Source organism: Tympanuchus pallidicinctus, unplaced genomic scaffold (genome assembly GCF_026119805.1).
Source record: "Tympanuchus pallidicinctus isolate F22 unplaced genomic scaffold, pur_lepc_1.0 scaffold6, whole genome shotgun sequence".
NCBI lineage: Eukaryota > Metazoa > Chordata > Aves > Galliformes > Phasianidae > Tympanuchus > Tympanuchus pallidicinctus.
In genome coordinates this window covers 43,438,886-43,459,017 of record NW_026294780.1, presented here as the reverse complement: position 1 = coordinate 43,459,017, position 20,132 = coordinate 43,438,886, and the positions used below count along the sequence as shown (strand labels likewise).

Sequence of the window (20,132 nt, the reverse complement as noted above, 5' to 3'; positions counted from 1 at the left end):
TTAGTAGAACACATTCAGCCTTCAAGCAGAGCTAGAAGAACGAAAGTGCTTTAAGCAAAAAAAGAATTGCTGAAGGAGAGACTTGTTGATAAAGCTGCAAACTTCAAATCTTATGAGTCATTTTTTTGTTGTTGTTTTTTCAAGTAAGTTGCTTTGGAGCTTAGTATGGTTTTTGCACTTAGACTGGAATGCTGTTGGCCCATGTTGTGCTGATGTTGGAAATCAGTGTGACCTGGTAGGTTAGGACTGTGTGCATCCTTTTAGAGAACCTGTCGTAAAGTGATGAAAATCTCTCTTGTCCTCACTGTAGAAGCTGCTTTAAATTACACTTGACACAAGGTAGTTCTTTAATGAGAAGTTCCTCTGTATTATTTAGTAAATGCTCAGTTTTTCAAAACCTTTAAGGCTTTGAATATGACATAATGCATCAAGAAGAAAGGTTTGAGGATAACTGTGCATTTCAGTTTACTAGGGAAAATAAACACAGTACTTAGTCTGTCATTGTTTATGTAATTAGGCTAGAGTTTGACATTGTTAAAGAAATAAAGGAATAGTTTAATTGTATTGACTGAGGAGTGACTCTCCGTGATACTGTATTATTTCCTCACTGTGTCTCTAAGGTGCTGTTAAGGGTTTAAATGAAGTAATGGCTTAAGTCCCAATAGGGAATAGCTAGTGAAATTCTCAGGCATCTCCTTTTCCTTCACATAAGGGATCCAACGTACCAGCGCTGAAGAATCCCCAAAAGACAAAAGAAAACACTGTGGGAGGTGAGAAGAAAAGGGGAGTGGGGCAGGCTTTCATTAATTGCTCTTTCTGGTTTCCTGTATAATAAATTAGCCTTCTATGCTTGGATATTCTTTTTATTATTATTATTATTATTATTTTGTTGCATACAGTTAAAAGAATTTGTCTTGTACTTGGCTTGAGTCCAGATAGATTATTTACAATGTGGATACGGTAGAGGCAATGATGCTTTACTACTGGAATGCAGGGGGGTGAGGAAAGCAGCACAGGTCCAGTTGTCTTTTGAAACTGTTTCCTTCAAGAATAGTCTCTGACAGCCTTAGGTATCCATAGGACCATCATGGTCCTATATACCACGTGCTGTTTAGCCAGATGTGAAGTGAGTGCTACTGCAATAGGCTTGTCCTGTAACACTGGACCAATGAGCAAAGATAAAGCTTTCAAGAAAACCTCATTCCAGTGTGTTGCTTTTGTTTTTTGTTTTTTTTTTTCCCCTTCCTTCTGCCAGTCTCTCTCTTTTCCCTCCCCACGTTGTTAATCCTCCCAAGCTAAGTGGTTCAGCTTCTCCAAAGGTCATCTTCCTTTCATATGACATTCTTATTTACAGCTGAGAACTCTTAATGTTGTTAAACTTATGGTTTTAAGAGCCTGATCTGTTCTTTTGATTCCTATTTTAAACTTGATTTTCTGGCACATGCTTGATTCTTGCCCTGCCTGTAAACCTTATTTGACAAATCCCTTTTTCTCTCTTTTCCCGATCTGCTATTTGCATACTGATTATACGAAATTGCATTAGAATATTTTGCCTGTGGATTCTCTGCTTATTTGAAAAGGTATATGGTCAACAGGCTAAAGGGGAAAATGCTTTTTGTGCTATAAAAAAAGGAACAGCCTAAATACCGTGTAAAATGTACCTGCTTCTTCAGGCTTCTTTTAAAAATAAAATTGTTTACTCTAATGCAGTGTTTTTCCCTTATAGAAAGAGTCTTCACGAGGAAGACACAGAGAAAAGGAAGATATCAAAATTACAAAGGAGAGAACACCAGAAAGCGAAGAGGAAAATGGAGATTGGGAAGCAAATAGAGAAGGTAAGGGAAATTAAACTAATTGTCTCACTGCCGTTCAAAGAATTGCAAGATCTGCAGGGCTGTATGTAAGGCAGAAATGGTTATGAAGGGTCAGTCTCTAAGCAGGGTACTTCTGTGCAGTAGCCACTAAGATTCATTGCTGGAGGAGAGCAAAGGAGCAGTCAGAGTTGGAGTGCTGTAATAGTAAAACCAACTTATTTTAAAAAACATGCTGTTTTGACTCCTCAGACAGCAAGGAACTTTGCTACTGTCTATTCTGTGGCAGAGCCTTTAGATTAATGGGAGAATCCAAGATGATCTTGAAACTGGTCAGTGAGAAGAAAGCAGGACTCCTTTGAAGTCAGCAGGGATGTTTTGTTTTTGCATGATGTTTGTCAACTAGCTGATTGTAAAGGGCTCAATTAAAATAACAGCAGCTCAAGGTAGCATTTTATGAACTAGTCATGTTTTGTAAATACTTGGAGAGTGTTAGGAGTTCTGTGTTACAATTGTAGGGACTGTGGTTGAAGGTGATTTTCTTGTATTTGGTGTTGATAATATTAATCTATTTACTATGCAGACAGTCTAGGGAAAATCTGTATTGCTTTCTCACTTCTCTGTTTTCCATTTCCCTGCTGTTAGATGCTGAAATTATGGCAGTGCTAATAGTGTGTTGTTTATGTGATTTCCAAGCATTGGTGTTTCAGCGGTAGTTACAACATTGCAAGACAATGGAGAGGGGCTGGAGGGATTCCGATTCACCTTTGGGGATTCTTTCTACCAAAAGGTTGTGATGGCAAACAAAGAAACAGTCCTTTTTCTGGAGAATGTGTAGCTCTTCTTTAGAGAAGGATACTAGATATCAGTAGTTGTATTAGATAAATGTTGTGTCAACCCCAAACCTTTCAAAAATACACAAATGTCTGGATGCTTAGCACTTTTGCTTAATGTTTATGTTTAGCTGGAAGCTCCATATGCTAGAAACAAAATTCAGACAGTCACAGAGCCTTTCTAAACAAAATACATTCAATTAAACATTTGGGAGGGAGGAGGAATATATAATTCAAGAAGAGAAGAGACACATGATTGTCATTTAAATTAAGATGCCTAAAATTTACACATAACCATGTATCTCTCAAATTAGAAATCTTCAGACAATGGGGTTTACCTTTTCTGATACCTTGAAAATTATTTTAGCTAACTATATAAATGTAACTGTTATTTGATTAATGATCAGTTGTCTGGTACTGTATTGTAATGTGGAAAATCAAGGTTCAGTATCTGTAGAAAATAAACATTTAATAGTCCAAGTGGTCATTTGTGTTTCTGAAAAAAGTAAAACACCCTGGAAATTACTCAAATTCAGATACAATGAATCTATTAGCAGTGAAATACACTATGTTATTTTTGAGATGGTGCTCCTGTGTAAATTTCATTAAGTAGGTGGCTTTTCTATTGTTTGGGCTCTAGGTGTTGCAAATATTGTTTTTGAGACACTATTGGAGTAGAATATGTGAAGATGTGTATTGATAGAAGTTGTCAGGTGATTAAAAGAATAAGGTGATAGAGGCTCTCCTTAAATGTAGTTCTGAGAGGTCTTAATGATGGTTTGTTCTATTGTTACCTTTATAACTCACGTGGGGTCCAAAGAAATGTTGTGCTCAGTGAAGCCTTCCCTCTCTAACTAAACTAGCCATAATATATTTTCACTCCTTTCTGAACTGGAATTTTCAGAGTGATTTAAGAAGCACTGTTGTATGACATGTAGGTATGGAAATAAGAATCCAAGTAAAAAAGTGCAACATAAAAACTTCTATTTCTATATATGTATACATATGTAGCATGAATATCTTAATTCGTACATGTTGAAATTTACAGCTTGAGAGTTTTGAATTTTTAAAAATGATGTTAATCATAGGTGTAGTGTCTGATGGATAAAGTATAATTACTGTGTTTTAACACTGAGTGTTATATAAATGAATTGATGGACTGGGCAGGGGTGTGTGCTGTTAAGAATTGCAGCTTTCTATAAGCTCTTCTCATGCATTCAAGACACAAGAAGGAAATTAGCAGACTGAAAATAATTATTGCAAAAACTTCCATGTAGTTCCTGTGTCAGAAGAGGAGTGAAAGCTAATGGATGCTTAATGGGATATCTTCTTTTCTGAAGGTTATTTTATCAAATTGCTTTTTGAACATCAGGCTTAAGTAACAATAAACAAAATGAGGAAAGTAATCAGAGTGAGTAAAACTGCTTACTTTTTCAACAGGATATCAGTTTTGTGGCACTAAAGGTGTGATATGAACTGCTAAGAACTTAATGAAAATTGAGAGGTTTTTTTTTTAATGTGAAAGGCAGGTAGTAATGATGTGAAAGAGGTCGTGCAGACCATCCTTTTATATTAAAGTGAGTGTGTAGATGTAATTAAACAAGGGTATCAATTGTTTTGTGGGATACCTTATTAAACAGAAAGCTGTAGTATAGAACATTACCATTTAAAACCACTTCATGTCAGATTTCCCAATTAAATAGGGCTCTGCGTACTTTTGATCTTTGTGAAAGCACTCATTTTAGATATTTTTGTTACTGAAATAGAAATGAATGGTTAAGGTGTGTGGTAATAACTGCATTTATTTCACATTCATACGGATAATTTGAGGAGAGATTTGGTTTGTTGATGCATTTAGGTAATGCTTGAAAGACACTGACATATTTATGTTTGGTATCTGGTATGCTAAGTGATATTATTTATTTCCTATGTAATCAGTTTGTTAATCTATTTGCCTTTTTATTTTAAATAAAGACTCTGATAATGGAGATGTTAACTATGATTATGATCATGAGCTGTCTTTGGAAATGAAGCGCCAAAAGATTCAGAGAGAACTCATGAAGTTGGAACAGGAAAACATGGAGAAACGAGAGGAGATCGTCATTAAAAAGGAGGTTTGTATTCTGTAAATGCAAAATTAAAAAAAAGACTACGGATTTGTTTTCCAGAAGACCTGAGCTTCTGGACAAATAGTCTGCTGTGTTACACAGTAGTAAATAAGTGGCATGTGTATAACTTGGCATGTTAATTGGATGTCGCTTGCAGGTATCTGCTCAATCATATAGCACTATAGCCAAGTTTTCTTCCCAGTCAGTGAGAAACTGCAATTGAATGACTTGACACCTTTAACGGAGATAATATGTAGACGAAAACACAAGGCATAACTTACACAAAGTTCCTTTTCATGTAAGAGGAAAGTAGAGTGACAGATGCAAAGCTGTTACTAGGTTGCTGAGAACCCTTACTTTTGGGAAGGTTTTTTTTCTGCTTTTTTTTTTTTTTTTTAAATCTGATAGTCCATTGGAAAAACTTGGCTGCTAACTGGGATTGTACTGATTATAATCTTCTACTAATACATTTTTCTAATGTATTGCAGTGCATCATCTTCTCTTCCCTCGTATTTTATGTCATCTTTTTTGAAATCTCTGGTTAGTTTATTTGAAGTAGATGTGTAAATGATTCAGGTCTCACATCTAGACTGTTATTTACATATTTGATCTATATCAGCATATAGCAAAGCTTTTGAGCGTCAGCATTTTATTATTTAATGTACTCTTTTCCTCAAGATTTCTCCAGAGGTGGTTAGGTCTAAATTATCACCATCGCCATCACCAAGAAAGTCTAGCAAGTCTCCAAAACGAAGGTCTAGTCCAAAGTCTTCCTCTTCGTCTAGTAAGAAAGAGAAGAAGGCATCTACTGTATCTTCCCCACTTTTGGATCAGCAAAGGTCAGTAGATGCATCTTGGGAGAATATGGAAGCAGATAACTATATTAATTTTTGTTACTGAGCTTCTCATAATCAGTACAATTTTTAATTTTCTTTCCTTTCTGAACTTTTCGAAATGCTACTTCCTCTTAGAGAGTAGAACAGAGATAGTGTTATTGACTTGTAATATGTGGCAGCAGCTGCTTTGTACGTTTATGTCAGGGATCATTTATATGAAAAAAGGATGTAAAAGTTTTTGAACTGTGAGATACGTATTTCAGAACAGGTAGATGCTTTGTGCTGGGTCAGGTAGTTAACTTTAAATCTACGATATGAGTTCTTTAAGTTATTTTCTGTATGTGTGTGATGTATTGCACTGAAAAGTGGGCAGTCTAAGCAGACCAGATATTGTAGAGTTCTGATCTTGTGATACGTGCAGTTCATGTGAGGACACTGCAACTGCAGAAAACAATTCTGTCTGAATGGGAGCAGTTTCTATTTTTGCTTACTTGTTTCAGAAGTAAAAGGTTATAAATTGCAGAGCTCAGTGTGAATTTGTACCCTTCAGTCAAGTTATTGAGCACTGCTTGCTAATGGAGTGGTGAATCCTATCTTAAAAGCTGCAAAGCCCTTTCCATTTTCACTTTTCCTGACAACATCTGGAAAGTCACTATTTGAAGTAGTTGGCACTCTATTTCCTTTTTAATTTATCTCTAGGAGTTCTAAAAGTAATCAGAGTAAAAAGAAAGGTCCTCGTACCCCAAGTCCTCCTCCTCCAGTACAAGAGGAAACTTCCTTAGGAAAAAAACACAAAGAAAAGCATAAAGGCAAAGAACGTTTAGATGAAAAGACAAGGGAGGTGAAAGAGAGAGGGCGTGACTTTGAAAGGCACAAAGAGAAAAAAGAGAAGCAGAGGTAAGTTATGTTACGTTATTAGCTTTTAAACTTAATGTAACCTTGCTTTTAAAGTTATCTTTTATAAAGTATTTTGGTCCTGGTTAAGTATTTTAAATGTGCTACCTGGATTGATAGATAAACTGTAACATATTGGCAGGTTTAAGATACATAACAATAAGTTTCTCAAATGCTCTTTGGAAAATTTTATTGTTATTCAGGAAGTTGGACATTCATTAATGAAATAATTCATTTGCCAAAATCTTTATCAAATCATTTGCTTGTCTGCTTGCCTGCTTTTCTGAAATCTTGGAGGACTAGCATCTTTCTAAATTGTTAGTGGCACCCTTAGACTTGGGTTGTTAGAAAGCATTTCTGAAGAAGTCTGTTGGAATTCTGCAATTTCTTCACTTACACATACATATATATATGTATATATGTATCTCAAATGGTGGACTGATAGGACTATTCTCTTAGTCTTTTGAAGCATGGTTGTTAATGTGTCAACTTTAATGGTTGATAAATATAACATTTGCATTTTTAAGCCTTATGTTGCCTTGATAAAAATAGAGTAGTACATATTTGTACATGCTTGCTGTGGTAACTAGCACAGCAAAGACTTAGGAGTGGAAGACCACTAAATTGTGTATTTTTAATTGATAAATATATATATATATATATATATTATTTCGCCCGTGTTTGCCAGCTTCATTACTGTAAACCATAGAAAATTAAGGTAGTACTGAAAGGGTCAAGAGGCTCATGGATTTACTGTAATCAGGTATTGCTGTGTTGACTGCAGCCTTTGATTTCAGTACTGGATTTTCATTGACCTTTCTTACTATAAAAATTAATGTGAAATCTTCATGGAGTGCAGTAAGTGAAATAGATGAACTTTCAGACAGATCTTTCATTTGTTAGAAAATGTGATTAGTCTTTCAAAGTATCTGAGTCTTCTTACATGAAATACTAACATTACAGAAATTTTTGTATCAGGCAACAAGATAAGTCTCCACTGGTAGAAGTTTTGTTTCACCACTGACTGAAATGTTAGGTAAAATTACAAGCCTGTTTTCATTTTACTGTCTTATAATTCTGAATTTTAGAATTCATTGGTTAGTGAACATCTTGCATTCTGTAATTCTGCTAGCTTTAAGGTAATTTCATATATGGAATTACAGATGGAACTAACCCTTCTTTAAGGGTTTGTTTTTGATCCTGTGAGTAAAAGTTCTCTCATAGAAATGCACTAAAGCCTTGTTATGCCTGTTGAACAAGCTGCTCTTTATGTTTCCCAGAGATCCTTCTGAAGGTTCCCATAGACAGAAGCGTTCTCCCAGTCCTGCAGATCATTCTGGCAGTAATTCCTCTCCTTCCAGGGAGTATTCACCACCTGCTGCGAGGCGACGACAAGTCTCACGAGCCCCGGTGAAATCAACTACTCACAAGCATAACTTCTCACCCTCTCGCAGGTGAGTATTGTGTTCAGCTGCATAGATTACTCCCATATTAGTTCTCGTTGAGAAATTTCCTCCATTGCTTTCACTGCTTGTTCATGGGTGTCTATTTGTGGGTATGTGGTTGCCTCAAAAAATGGAGCTCAGAGGCTTTTTTATGTTTTTGTTTGTTTGTGCAAGTACTGCGTGGAAAGTACTTGTCATGTCAGAAGCACAAGTCGTTGTGCAGGCTTCCATTCATCAGTTCCTCTCAGATATTTTGGCTTTACATGGAACTTCACAAGTGTAATATGAGATGTGCTCAGTCTGTGATCATTTAGGAACCTTTTTTTCCTCTTCTCCTCCTTCATTGGAAAGCAAAAAATGTGAGGAATGTATCTTGGAACTGGGGAAGGAGCAGAATTTCAGCATTCTGAAATGGATATGATGATGCACTTAATAATCTTGGCTCTATCTTTCTTGAAAAGCAAAGGCAGCTAACTAAACGGTACAATTTAAGGACCATTTCAGAGACCCTTCAGATAAGACACAATTTCTGCTGATTCTAGGCACCTTAGGAAAAAATCTTATCCACCCTGGGAAAAGTTACAACTTTTTTAAAAAAGGAAAGGGAGAAAGCTTCTTATTTAAGTCTTAAAGAATTTCTAAGTTGTAATTCAGAATGGTAGTGCTAAATACTGTATCCCTAATCTTTGTAATGGAATAGAAGGTATCCTTATTTTCCATGCTTCTATTTGGAAGGGTATGGGAAGGATACCATATGGACTTTATTTTTCTTGTTTCATCAGCATGAATATATGTGACATCTGTTGAACTATCCTAAAAGTTGTAAGCAAGCTCTTGCTGCTGTGGTTACTCAGCTTATTAATCTAGGCATCATTGATGGAGGCTTTCTCCAAATTGGCCTGTTTATTGGAAGGGGAGTAGAGCATCCTATTTCCCCATGCAGCTGCCAGTAGTAAGGATACTGATAAACACCTCTGAAGCACCCCTTTCCTCACTTCTAGCCTGTTACAGTGTTTTATTTCTCACTATTCATATGGGGATTTATGCAGACATTTGAAGTATTGTGGAATGGAATTAAACAGAGAAACAGTAAGCCTTCTGTTAGAGGGAAGGAAACATGTTTGAAACATTCTGCTTGTCTCCAGTGAAAAGTAAATGTAAAGATGGTAAGTCATGAAATCAGATTCTCTCAGTTCTGGCTCTGACTGTGTTTTACTTTCAGAGCACTTTGGGAGCTTTACTACTGGTTTCAGCCATCTGTTTCGATTGTATGCAACCCTGTGAACAAATTATCATCTTAGTGGCATACAGAACTACATATTCCCTCAGGAATCAGTCCTCTGCCCTCAGTAGTCAGGCCTTCCCTCTTGTGATAGCAAGCTACAGCCAGTGCAAATATACACTTACGGAGACTGAGAAATTTGAGTTTACTATTTCCTGCCATCCATGAAGAATATTTACCTGTAGCATGCACAGGAGACCTTGAGAATTTTTATTTTTTTCAGACAAAAGAGGCTACACTTAAAGATCCATGATGTCAGACAGTCTGGAGATGTTCCAGGCATCCCTAGTCTACAAAAATACATCAGCTGGATCCTATGCAATTTTATATATTCAGATAAAGAGATGCAAATTCTTAGCCTGCTCTTGAGTGCTACAAATAGTCTCTGGCATTGACCATCATAGATGCATCTTAGTGGGATAGTTTCCAGGCCTGGCAGTATCTTTCTGCAAGCGTACAGACTTGTAGACGCAGTACACATTAAATCAAAAAACAGATGCAACCTATTCTTCAGCTTTTTTTCTGTTAAATATCTTCAAAGACTGATTTTATTTATTTTTCTGTCTCATCCCTTCCTTTCTTTCAGTTTTTCAGGTTTTTTGAGTCATTGACATTAACTAGGAGGATGAAATGCTGATATTAATAGCAGATTCCCACCATGTTTTTTACCCAAAAAAGACTTCCATACAGACTTGGGTTCCTGTCTCAGATCACCAGTGACTACACTTAGCATTCTGTTCACAGAGCTTTGCTCCTTGGAAGCTGAATCGTTCCTCTGTTCTTGACATGAGAAGAATCTTTTTACCTGCACAGTCTTAGTCTATTAGAAAATGGCCTTAGCCATGAGATCTATTGCTGAGCAGCATTGATGGCTGTTAATTTAGCTTCTCGAGAGCAACTTGACATGCTGAAAGCCTGCTAACCTGAAGCACTCTGGGGCTTATTCTATTTAGAGTCCAACTGACATCAGCTACCCACTGAGAATAATTTCTTGTGACATTTTCAAGATATTCAGCAAAACTTGTATTACATATGAATCTCTACCAACTACAACCTGCTGGGCTATTGTGGAATATTGTAGGGAAGATCTTGCCTTTGGTAAAGTAGTCCTTCCTTTGTGAGTCACCTGAAACTGAGAAATTCATCTGTAAGATCTGGAGATTTGTTTAAAGTTACTGACACTATAAAGACATTTAAAAGCATAAAGTAAATTACTTAAGTGATTTTTTTTGAAAATGCGCTGTTATTCTGACTCCTGCTCTTCTGTTTGGAGTCTCTGAAATCCTGTGAATTAGAAGGGAGCTGGGAAATAAGAGCAACGTGTATTTCCTGTGAAAAGACACTTGCAAGTTGCTTAGATGCTGATAAGGTGAAACAGCTGCTGCTGAGCTCAAAGGCTTGAAGCCTTTATGTGTCTATGTTGGATGTGCATGTGGTCACACATTTTGAGGAAATCCGTTCACTGTTCTGTAAATGGAATTTAGTTAAGCTATGGGATTTCCAAGATGAGAGAAACTTACTGTATATTTTTTCTTACTTTATAAAGTAAAAGATTTCGCTGCTTGTAACATTCATGTTTGTTCAACTTTTAAGAAGATACATGTATGAGTTTCCAGGATACAAGTCTAAATTGTTTGAAGATCAGTGCTTTGTAATAAGAAGTAGAACTTGTTTCCAGCAGACAGAGGATAGAGAATGCACAATTTAATTTAATCCCTCGAGTTTAAGTAAGGTCTAGTAATTTAACTTTTGTAACCCTTTCTTGCAGATCTGCTTCTCCATCTGGCCAGCGTCATTCTCCCATATCCTCTAGACATCACTCTTCTTCATCACAGTCAGGTTCCTCTGTTCAAAGACATTCTCCTTCCCCACACCGCAAAAGAACTCCTTCTCCCTCCTATCAAAGGACAGCTTCTCCGCATGCAAGGCGATCATCTTCCCCCTACCCCCCACGTTCTTCCTCTTCTCCTCAGAGGAAGCGAAGCCCTTCAAGGCACCGATCCCCTGGAAGAGAAAAGGGAAGGCACGATCGAGACCGAACTTCACAGTCTCATGACAGGCGCCACGAAAGGCGGGATGGTATGAATAAAAATAGCACTTGAGGACAGGTTTTATTTGTTTGCAGATTGCATTTTGTACCTTGGTTTTCAGTTTGTGGCATTGTCTTTATCCCAGTGGCCAAGGTGGTGAAGAAAATAATCAGAAAGCTGTATTATTCTTTCTCTGCTGATGGTGCTTGTTTTGGGGACTGTGCAGTGGCTTTGCTCTGTTGGCACTACTTGGGTAGGCTCAGCTGATGCAAGAGATCCTGTAGGCATCTGTTTAGGTGTTTCTTGTGTGAAGCAGTAATGATGACAGTAGGTAAGTGATCTTACATTTTTAAGAAGCATTAGCTGGAGCACCCCGTCTATGGTGAGAGGTTGAGGGAGTTGAAATTGTTTAGTCTGGGGAAGAGAAGGCTGTGGGGAGACCTCACTGCTATCTGCATGTACTTGAAAGGAGCTTGTAAGCAGGAGGGGGATTGACTTTTTCGTGCAAGTAGATAGTGATAGGACAAGGTGGAATGAATTTAAACTGAAAAAGGGGAGGTTTAGGTTACATGTTAGGCAGAAATTCTTCACTCAGAGGGTGCTGGAACAGACTGCCCAGAGAAGCTGTGAATGCCCCATCTGTCATGGGGTTATCTCTAGATCTGTCTATGCCCCATCCCTGAAGGCATTCAAGCCCAGGCTTGATGGGTTCCTGGGCAGTCTGATCTAGTGGTTGACAAGCCTGTCTTTTTCATTAAGTGAGGTACATGCAAAAAAAAAAAAGAATTGTTTCTTCTGGAAGTCTGTAAAGTTGGTTGAACAATTTGTAATGGACAAACATGCCATTTCTCTCAAGGGATCAATTACAGAGATTGCATTTGTCAGCTTTTTTTAGACCTACTATAAACTCACTTTCCTGAACAATAGCATTATAAACAAACAAACAAACAAAAAGATTTTAGCAGAGCATTGAGGTCTTAAAAGCAGGTGGTCCAGTTATAGCACAGATTTCCTGAAAGTACGTGTGTGTAGAATAGAAAAGAACTATGTTTGGAAGACAAATGATAACTGTCTTTAAATTGTTGAAGTGCGCTTTCTTTCTAATGTCTTAGAAATTTATTGTACTATACGTACGCTTTTCTGAATTGCTAAGTATTTGTAAAGTACAAATTCAAATTCACAAAAAAATCTTTAGAGCTTATTGAGTATTTAGATGGATACACAGTATCACGTTATCCTTCTCCCATATTAATTCTAATTTACTGTGAGTATGTCGAAGTTTACTTTTACGATATTGATTTAATGTTTCTTCTCAATTTTTGCTTGCGTTGATTAAGTTGGGTATATAACACTTTTAAAAATATTTTACAGAAACTAGAGGGAAAAGGGAAAAAGAAAGAGAAACAAGAGATGATCGTGATTATGACCAGGAGCAGAGTACCTCCAGGGATCATAGAGACGATAGAGAATCTCGTGATGGAAGAGATCGGAGGGACACAAGAGATAACAGAGATCGGAGGGAGACGAGGGAATCCAGAGACACTCGAGACTCTAGAGACACAAGAGATTATAGCAGAGATAACAAAGATAGTCGTGATCAAAGAGACTCACGTTCCACGCGAGATTCTCACGACTACAGAGACAGAGAAAGTCGGGATGCCCATAAAAAGGATGACCAGTACCAGGAGGACTCACGCAGCTATGGAAGGTCCCATGGCAGAGAGGAGAGCTCTCGTGCTGAAACAAGGAATGACTCCAGAAGTGATTCCAGAAATGAGAGCAGAAGCGATCGAACTGGCAGAAGTCGAGGCAGAGGTCCAGAATTATCTGACAAAGGTATTACATGATTTAAAACATCAGTAAGCATCTTTATCATTGGAGATTGAGTCTTGACATCTGTATTACCTTGTTTGACAAAACATATGGAAACTGCCAAATAGTTCATCCTTTTAAGTTATGTTCACAGTTGTTTTGTTATTAAATTAGAAGGATTGATTAAAATTATAGCCCTTTTGCTTTTTCCATTTGTTAAAAAAGAGACGTGACACTGGTATTCTGCCATATTGGTTTAAAACAAACTCGAGTCCATGCAACAACCTAGATGATTCTGTTGCCCAACCCTGGGTTTTCTCATGGGCCACAAGCAACAAGAGGCTGATGTGTAGGAGATTAGTAGGGAACAGCAGGTCTCCAAGTTCTGGACAGCAATTTTATTTTCTCAAAAGCAGCTGTGCAGACTGTATTTCTTCCCCATCTCCTCTTATTTGATAAAGAGGAAAAAAAGGGGGAAATTTTAAACTTTGACAGTATTTTTGAAAGTTTGGTGCACTGTGTTGAACAGTTTGATGAAACGTTGATACTACAGTTAGAGTAAAACATGAATGGATTTCCATATGTGTGAGAACTCATCTTTTATATTGTTACATCACTATTAGGAAGTCGGGGGACTAGAGGATCCCAGGTTGATGGTCACAGCAGTAGTGGAAACTACCATGACAGTTGGGAATCAAGGAGTAGCTACCCTGATCGGGATCGCTATGATAGTCGAGACCAAGCAAGGGATTCCTCCTTTGAAAGAAGGCATGGTGAACGGGACAGGCGGGACAACAGAGAAAGAGGTATTTTAATGCATGTGTTACACACACATAGATATGTATTACACACACACAGTGTATGTATGAAGGTGGATATCCTTTATTTCCACCTCCTCCCACTACTAATTCATAAATAACTATGCGCTAATATTAATCCTATACTTCAAATTAAATTCATCGATAGGGGTAACCTGTAAAGATGATACAGATACCAGTTATCATGGAAAGAAGATGCAGGATTGTTCTTTTAGGCGGAGAATGAAAGATGTCACACTTTTTCATCTGAAAGCATACTCTATTGTCTCTGAGTAACTCAGTAACAAGTTCTACTCTGGAGAACATTTGTATTGCTCACTATTTAAGGGAAGAGAAGTCAAGCAAATTAAAATGTTATGGAAATGAAAGGAGGAGCTATGAAGAACAAATATAAAACTACAGTGATTTTTTTTCTCTCTCAATAAGAAAGTTTTGTAAAGGACAGGTGTTTTCTAGGTGTTCACCTTCAGTTTTTCAAAGGGATGTTTTGTGTGCTACTTTGTGGAATGTTTTTTGGCCTGCTGAAATATGTCTGTTATTGCTTGTTGTTGTTAAAGTTATTGCCCTAGATTCTCTTGTGTCTTCAAGGCAGAATTTCAGCAGACCTGTTCTCTAGGTTTCCTTTCTCATGTTAGCTGAAAAATGCTGCAGTTTGAATGTGCCCTGGGAGGTCAGCTCTTGCAGACTAGCTTTCACATCCATTTCTGAACACCCAGTGAATAACTTAGTTTGTACTTTCCCTATCATACTGAGTTTTTCATTAAAAACAAAAAGAAACAGCACCTTAGAAGTAAAGACAAGTTACAAATAGATAAAGGACTTAAATGGAGATAAAATTTGTCATTTCGTCCTTAAAAAGTTAGATCATTTTTTCTAATTTCAAATCCAATTCAGAGATACAAGTCAACACATAGTTTCCATGATTAGACCAGTGTCTTAAAATTTGTCATTTGGGGGGGTATCAGGGTAGATTCTTGTTGGTGCTTTGTTCAGTGAGGTATAAAGAAACTTTTCAGTGTGATTTTAAAATGCAAGCCTGTGTATTTGATCTCTCTTTAATTGAGCTGAAGTACCTAGGTTGGTATACCCAACCACTGTTGCAGTGGTGCTTCATATAATAAGGTTGTTCAAGAAGTGCTGGTGTTCCATGTTCAAATGTCTAATACACTTGCAGGTATCTTGAGTAGTGTAAATGTTTTGTGTCTATGTTTTGTCACAAAACCTGACCTAGTAAATATTGCAGAACTTTTGTCTAAAACTTAGTACTAGGTATGCCCAATATATCATCTTATATAGTTACAGACACCGTTTGAAGGATATGAAACCTATCGTGGAACCAATTGCATGAACTGATGTTTTAAGATCTGTAAAAAAAAGTATTAACATCTATGGCAGAAATGTCATTCAAGTTTACTTTTAATTTTACCTGCTAACGGGGGAGCATTAAATCATTATTAATTCACTCTGAGATTAAAATTGATTAAACCAATGGAAATGTGCATGTTTTATTGACTAAGTCCTGTTCAGATGCTGCCTGCTTGTCCCTGGTGGGCATTGTTTCAGTTTATGGGGAGGTATGCTCAAAGTGATGGCCTTCACTCTTTTTCCACAGTTTGTGTTTGTTGTATAATGCTTCGGGTATGTATAGTGGAATAAGTTTTATTGATCTTTCACTGTTGAAATACCTCTAATATCAGCACAAAAATTGTTACAAAGTCATCAAAATTTACCGAAATGTTCAAATAAAATATATTAAGAAGTAATAAAGTGCAGCTAAACTTCAGCTGTAGATTTCCACTGAGCAAATACCCCTAGATAATCAAGCTTCACTGTCCTTGGGGATCAGTTATTTTACATATGAGTGTAGTTTTCTTGATAACCCTGATCCACTGTCTGAACATTGAAAAACTCAGCTTCTTTGAAGACACATGAAAACTTAGGGCAGGTATGCATTCTGTATTTCGTCATCATCTCTCCTTTTCGGTTGGATTTGGTTTTGCCTTTCTCTGCAGGGATCTCTTTTGGGAGGAGATAGGCGATATATAGGAGATATATAGTAAAAATTGAAGCAAAATAAACGCAGTGAATTCTTGTAAGCCTGTGATGCTTGGTTTTTAGGGGTAACATTTTCTTAAAGAAGTTCTAATACTTCGTTTTCATGCCTATGTCATTCTGAGCTTTCCAGGATCCTGTACAAGATTTTGAATGATTCCATCATGTGGTAATAGTGGCTAGACTGAGTTTATATAATTACCTATTGAACCCTTTCAGAACCATCTGATAGAAAATAAAATTTTCCTAGTGACTTCTTTCTAAAGTAAGGAAAGCTCCCTCCTGAAATACTGATTAAAAAAAAATAAAATCAAAAGTAGTTCTGCTTTTTGTATCCCTCTCGCCCCAAGAGAATACCCAGGTTTCTGCAGGGAGTCACTTCTCTTTTAATGCAAACCAATATCGTCAATATTGTCAAAACAAAAACTCTCAGTATGTTATTAGTGCAGTGCAAGTAACGTATATGTCATCCATGGAACACTTGGTAACCGAAACTTCCCTCTTCTCACAGATCAGAGAGCAAGCTCACCAGTACGGCATCAAGGACGAAGTGATGACCTCGAGCGGGACGAAAGACGAGATGAACGAAGGGTAGACCGAAGTGATGATAGGAGAGATGAAAGGGCCCGGGAGAGAGAGCGAGAAAGAGAGAGGGACCGAGAGAGGGAGAGAGAAAGAGACCGGGAACGAGAGAGAGAGAAGGAAAGGGAGTTGGAACGAGATCGTGCTCGGGAGCGAGAGAGGGAGCGAGAGAGGGACAAAGATAGGGATCGTGAGCGTGATCGAGACCGGGACCATGACAGAGAAAGGGAACGAGAAAGAGAAAGAGAGAAGGAGAGAGAGCGAGAGAGGGAGGAACGAGAGAGGGAGAGAGAGCGTGAAAGAGATCGCGAGCGGGAACGAGAAAGGGAGCGAGGTCGAGACAGGGATAAAGAAAGAGAGCGCCAGAGAGACTGGGATGACAAAGACAAAGGGAGAGAAGACCGCAGGGATAAGAGAGAAGATATTCGAGAAGAAAGAAGCTCGAGAGATGTCCATGAAGAAAGGAAGTCCAAGTAAGTAGATCTGAATGTTCTTTTAGTCAAAAGAAAAACGTCTTTTAGTGTTGATGTCAGCCAGTGAGCAGGGCAGTATCATAAGGACAGAGAGGATGCCATGTTTATGCAGAGGTGCAGTCTAGAGCCATGCCTTCCCTGTATCTATGCGTCATGTGCCAGTAGCTACAAAATCAGTGTGTATGCTGTGTTGGTGTACTTAGCATGGTGCTTTCCTAGTGCAAAATCATGGAACAACTCAGGATTTGACGACTGAATCAGAACATACCATTTCCTCTTCTAAGTGTGCTTGTGTGGCCTTGGTTTTATAGTGCAGGCATTACACACTTAGTGCAGACTGTGGTACCTTTTGAATTTTCATGAGTCGGATAGCTGCTGTGTTGGGTTGGAGTTCATGACTTTATTCATTAAATTTCTATTGAGCATACATTACCCTTTGCACTGTTGACTTTTCAGCGCCAGAAGGCTACACAGGGAAGGCATGAACAGTACCCAAGTAAATGTGTGATGTTTCTATTTTTTAAGTAAATGCCACTCATTCTCTTTTTTTTTTTTCAGCTAGTACAATAAAATTCTCGTTGTGACATCAATAATGAGCAATGCAGTGTTGTCCTGAGTTGCAGCTTTGCTTGGAAATAATACTAGATTTTATGTGACAGAATTGTGGAGCTCTATAGTTAATCTAGCTTTCCTCCATCCCTTTGGGGGGAAAAGTAAACATTTACGTTAGAGCTTAGCTGCCAGCTGAGGTCAGCCCATTGCAAGGATCATTGCCACAGGAAAAACAGTGATTTTAATATTCTTTCATACCTTCTTGTTAAAAAAAAAGTTGTTTGAAGTATTAGAGTTTTAGTTTATTGTTTACTTTACATGTTTATGACAAGAAAGAATACTTCAGGTTTTAAAATAACTTAGAAAGCGACAAAACTTTTTGGCATCCTTGCTCATGTTATCTTGTATGAGGTGTGTTATGTTTGCGGTGCTTATGCTTCAGAGATTGGATCGATCGATGATAAACTCAATTATTTAATGTTTTCTTTAAAGAACCCTCAAGGAATTTGACTACAAATATTTGCTCTGCAGGAAGCGTCACAGAAATGAAAGCAGTCCAAGCCCTCGTCAGTCACCCAAACGTCGCCGTGAGCACTCTCCTGACAGTGATGCTTACAACAGTGGAGATGATAAAAGTAAGTAGCCTTTGCCTATGGAAAATAACTTGCAGTCTTACATAGAAAAAAAAGCCACAAAGAAGATTTTTGTAAGTCTCCTCTTCCCCTTCCATATCTGTTAAGATGCATGCTTACCAAAGCAAAAGCAGTCTTGGCTGCTGCAGCACATTAAAAAAAAAAACACAGGAAAACAAAATACGTAAATGAAATGATGGATTATTTGTTTTGATTGATACCTATTAGCATGCAGAAGATGCCACATATTCACCTGTTCTCCTTTCTAAATGATACAAGTACATTCTTTTTACCATTTTTGTAGATGAAAAGCACAGACTTCTGAGCCAGGTTGTGCGACCACAGGAGTCCCGGTCACTGAGTCCCTCTCACATTGCAGAAGACAGACAGAGCCGCTGGAAAGAAGAAGAACGAAAATCAGACAGAAAGGAAAGTTCCCGGCGTTACGAAGAACCAGAGTTTAAAGAGAGAATTTCTTCATCAGATAAGCAGAGAGAGCAACCAGATTCTTCAGAGGGCTCCCGGTCCAGAGTTCAGGAGAGTCTTGGACGCCGTCCCTCTGAAGAAAGAGATGCTTCTGATAGAATGCACGATGACAGCAAGAAGAAGTCTAAAATACAGAAAAAGGCCACAAAGAAAAAGAAAGAAGATGACAGTGGGGTGGAAAGGTACACTAATGAATCAACGACTGAAGAAAGCCAGGTCTTTTCTCCCAAGAAAGGTCAGAAAAAGAAAAACGTGGAGAAAAAGCGGAAGAGATCCAAGGGTGATTCTGAGGTTTCTGATGAAGAAATTGTTCCACATCATAAAAAGAAGAAAGGCCCGAGAACCCCTCCTGTCACAAAAGAGGAATTGGTTGAAGCACCACCTGAGAAAGCTGTGGCAGAAGTCCCCCAGAAAAGAGAAGAGACGACATTTAGTGACTGGTCCGATGAAGATGTCCCAGAACGTGGTGACATTGTCGTTCCAGAAAGAAGCACTGAGGAGTCCCATAGAAAAAGTCACAGGATGAGAGTAGAAAAGGTGGAAGCCCCACATGTTACTATAGATGATGGATCACATCGTAAACCTGTGGATCAGAAGCGCAGCAGCAGTCTTGGTAGCAATCGGAGCCATGCCTCAAGCAGACTTCGATCCCCTTCCAATGAGTCAGCTCATCGCAGTGGTGATGACCAGACTGGACGGAAGAGGATCCTGCACAGTACCTCTAGGGACAGGGACAGAGAGAAGAAAAGCTTAGAAATCACTGGGGAACGAAAGTCCAGAATTGATCAGTTGAAAAGAGGGGAGCCCAGTCGCAGCACGTCTTCAGGTAAGAATATATTTTTTAGTGAGTCTGGATCTGCCATTCTCTGCGGAAGTGCGAAGGTACAAATCCCAAATTGTTCTTGTATGGCTATATAGTCTCTTAATTTGTGATCAATATGAGGGGAGAGGGAAGTTCCCTGCCATTCATAGAGTGAATCAAGATTCCTGGAAGTGTTAGACCATGTTTGAAAAGTTGATTCTCAATGAGCTTTATTACCACTGTGTTCGTATCAAAGCATTCAGTCAGATTTGGCAGCTCCTGCTGTCTAGAGGATAAAGTAATTTCTAGGACAGATGAAACTGAAAGAGAAAATCCTTCTGCTAACGGAACAGTGAACTGGTTTTATTGAAATAGTGTTTTTAATGAATTATCAACATTCAATTTCATGTGGAAAGTCTGAGATCTATGCAAATGTCCCTTCATGCTGGGAGAGGGATCCGTTTTGTTCTGAGGATCTGTCATGATTCTTCATAGAGATACTATGCATAGAGATACATAGAGTGCATATGGACATCATCTTTATTGCAGATCCAAGGAATCATGATTTATTTTATTTCTGTAGTTCCTATAAAAAAATGACTGAAAAATTTCTGTAAAATATAGACAACGTCAATAAAAAAATATCTTCTTCATAAATCAGTTTTGACTCTTATAATGGTTTTT

At 38.0% G+C, this 20,132-nt stretch overlaps 1 protein-coding gene across 6 annotated transcripts in view; it reads left to right on the top strand.

Annotated features, from left to right (window-relative positions):
• The window catches only part of ZC3H13 (zinc finger CCCH-type containing 13), a 44,681-nt gene that overhangs the window by 17,164 nt on the left and 7,385 nt on the right, over positions 1 to 20,132 (top strand). For 3 of the 6 annotated variants that reach the window (XM_052664519.1, XM_052664518.1, XM_052664521.1), the window contains 11 exons: positions 1,727 to 1,835; positions 4,619 to 4,758; positions 5,431 to 5,591; positions 6,288 to 6,485; positions 7,763 to 7,936; positions 10,978 to 11,288; positions 12,611 to 13,075; positions 13,675 to 13,857; positions 16,433 to 16,976; positions 18,021 to 18,163; positions 18,465 to 19,472. In XM_052664519.1, coding sequence (XP_052520479.1) covers positions 1,727 to 1,835; positions 4,619 to 4,758; positions 5,431 to 5,591; positions 6,288 to 6,485; positions 7,763 to 7,936; positions 10,978 to 11,288; positions 12,611 to 13,075; positions 13,675 to 13,857; positions 16,433 to 16,976; positions 18,021 to 18,163; positions 18,465 to 19,472 — 3,436 coding nt within the window. Of the gene's footprint in view, positions 1 to 712; positions 771 to 1,726; positions 1,836 to 4,618; positions 4,759 to 5,430; positions 5,592 to 6,287; positions 6,486 to 7,762; positions 7,937 to 10,977; positions 11,289 to 12,610; positions 13,076 to 13,674; positions 13,858 to 16,432; positions 16,977 to 18,020; positions 18,164 to 18,464; positions 19,473 to 20,132 lie in introns of all 6 variants that reach the window. The other 3 variants (XM_052664524.1, XM_052664522.1, XM_052664523.1) reach the window with 2 other exon arrangements.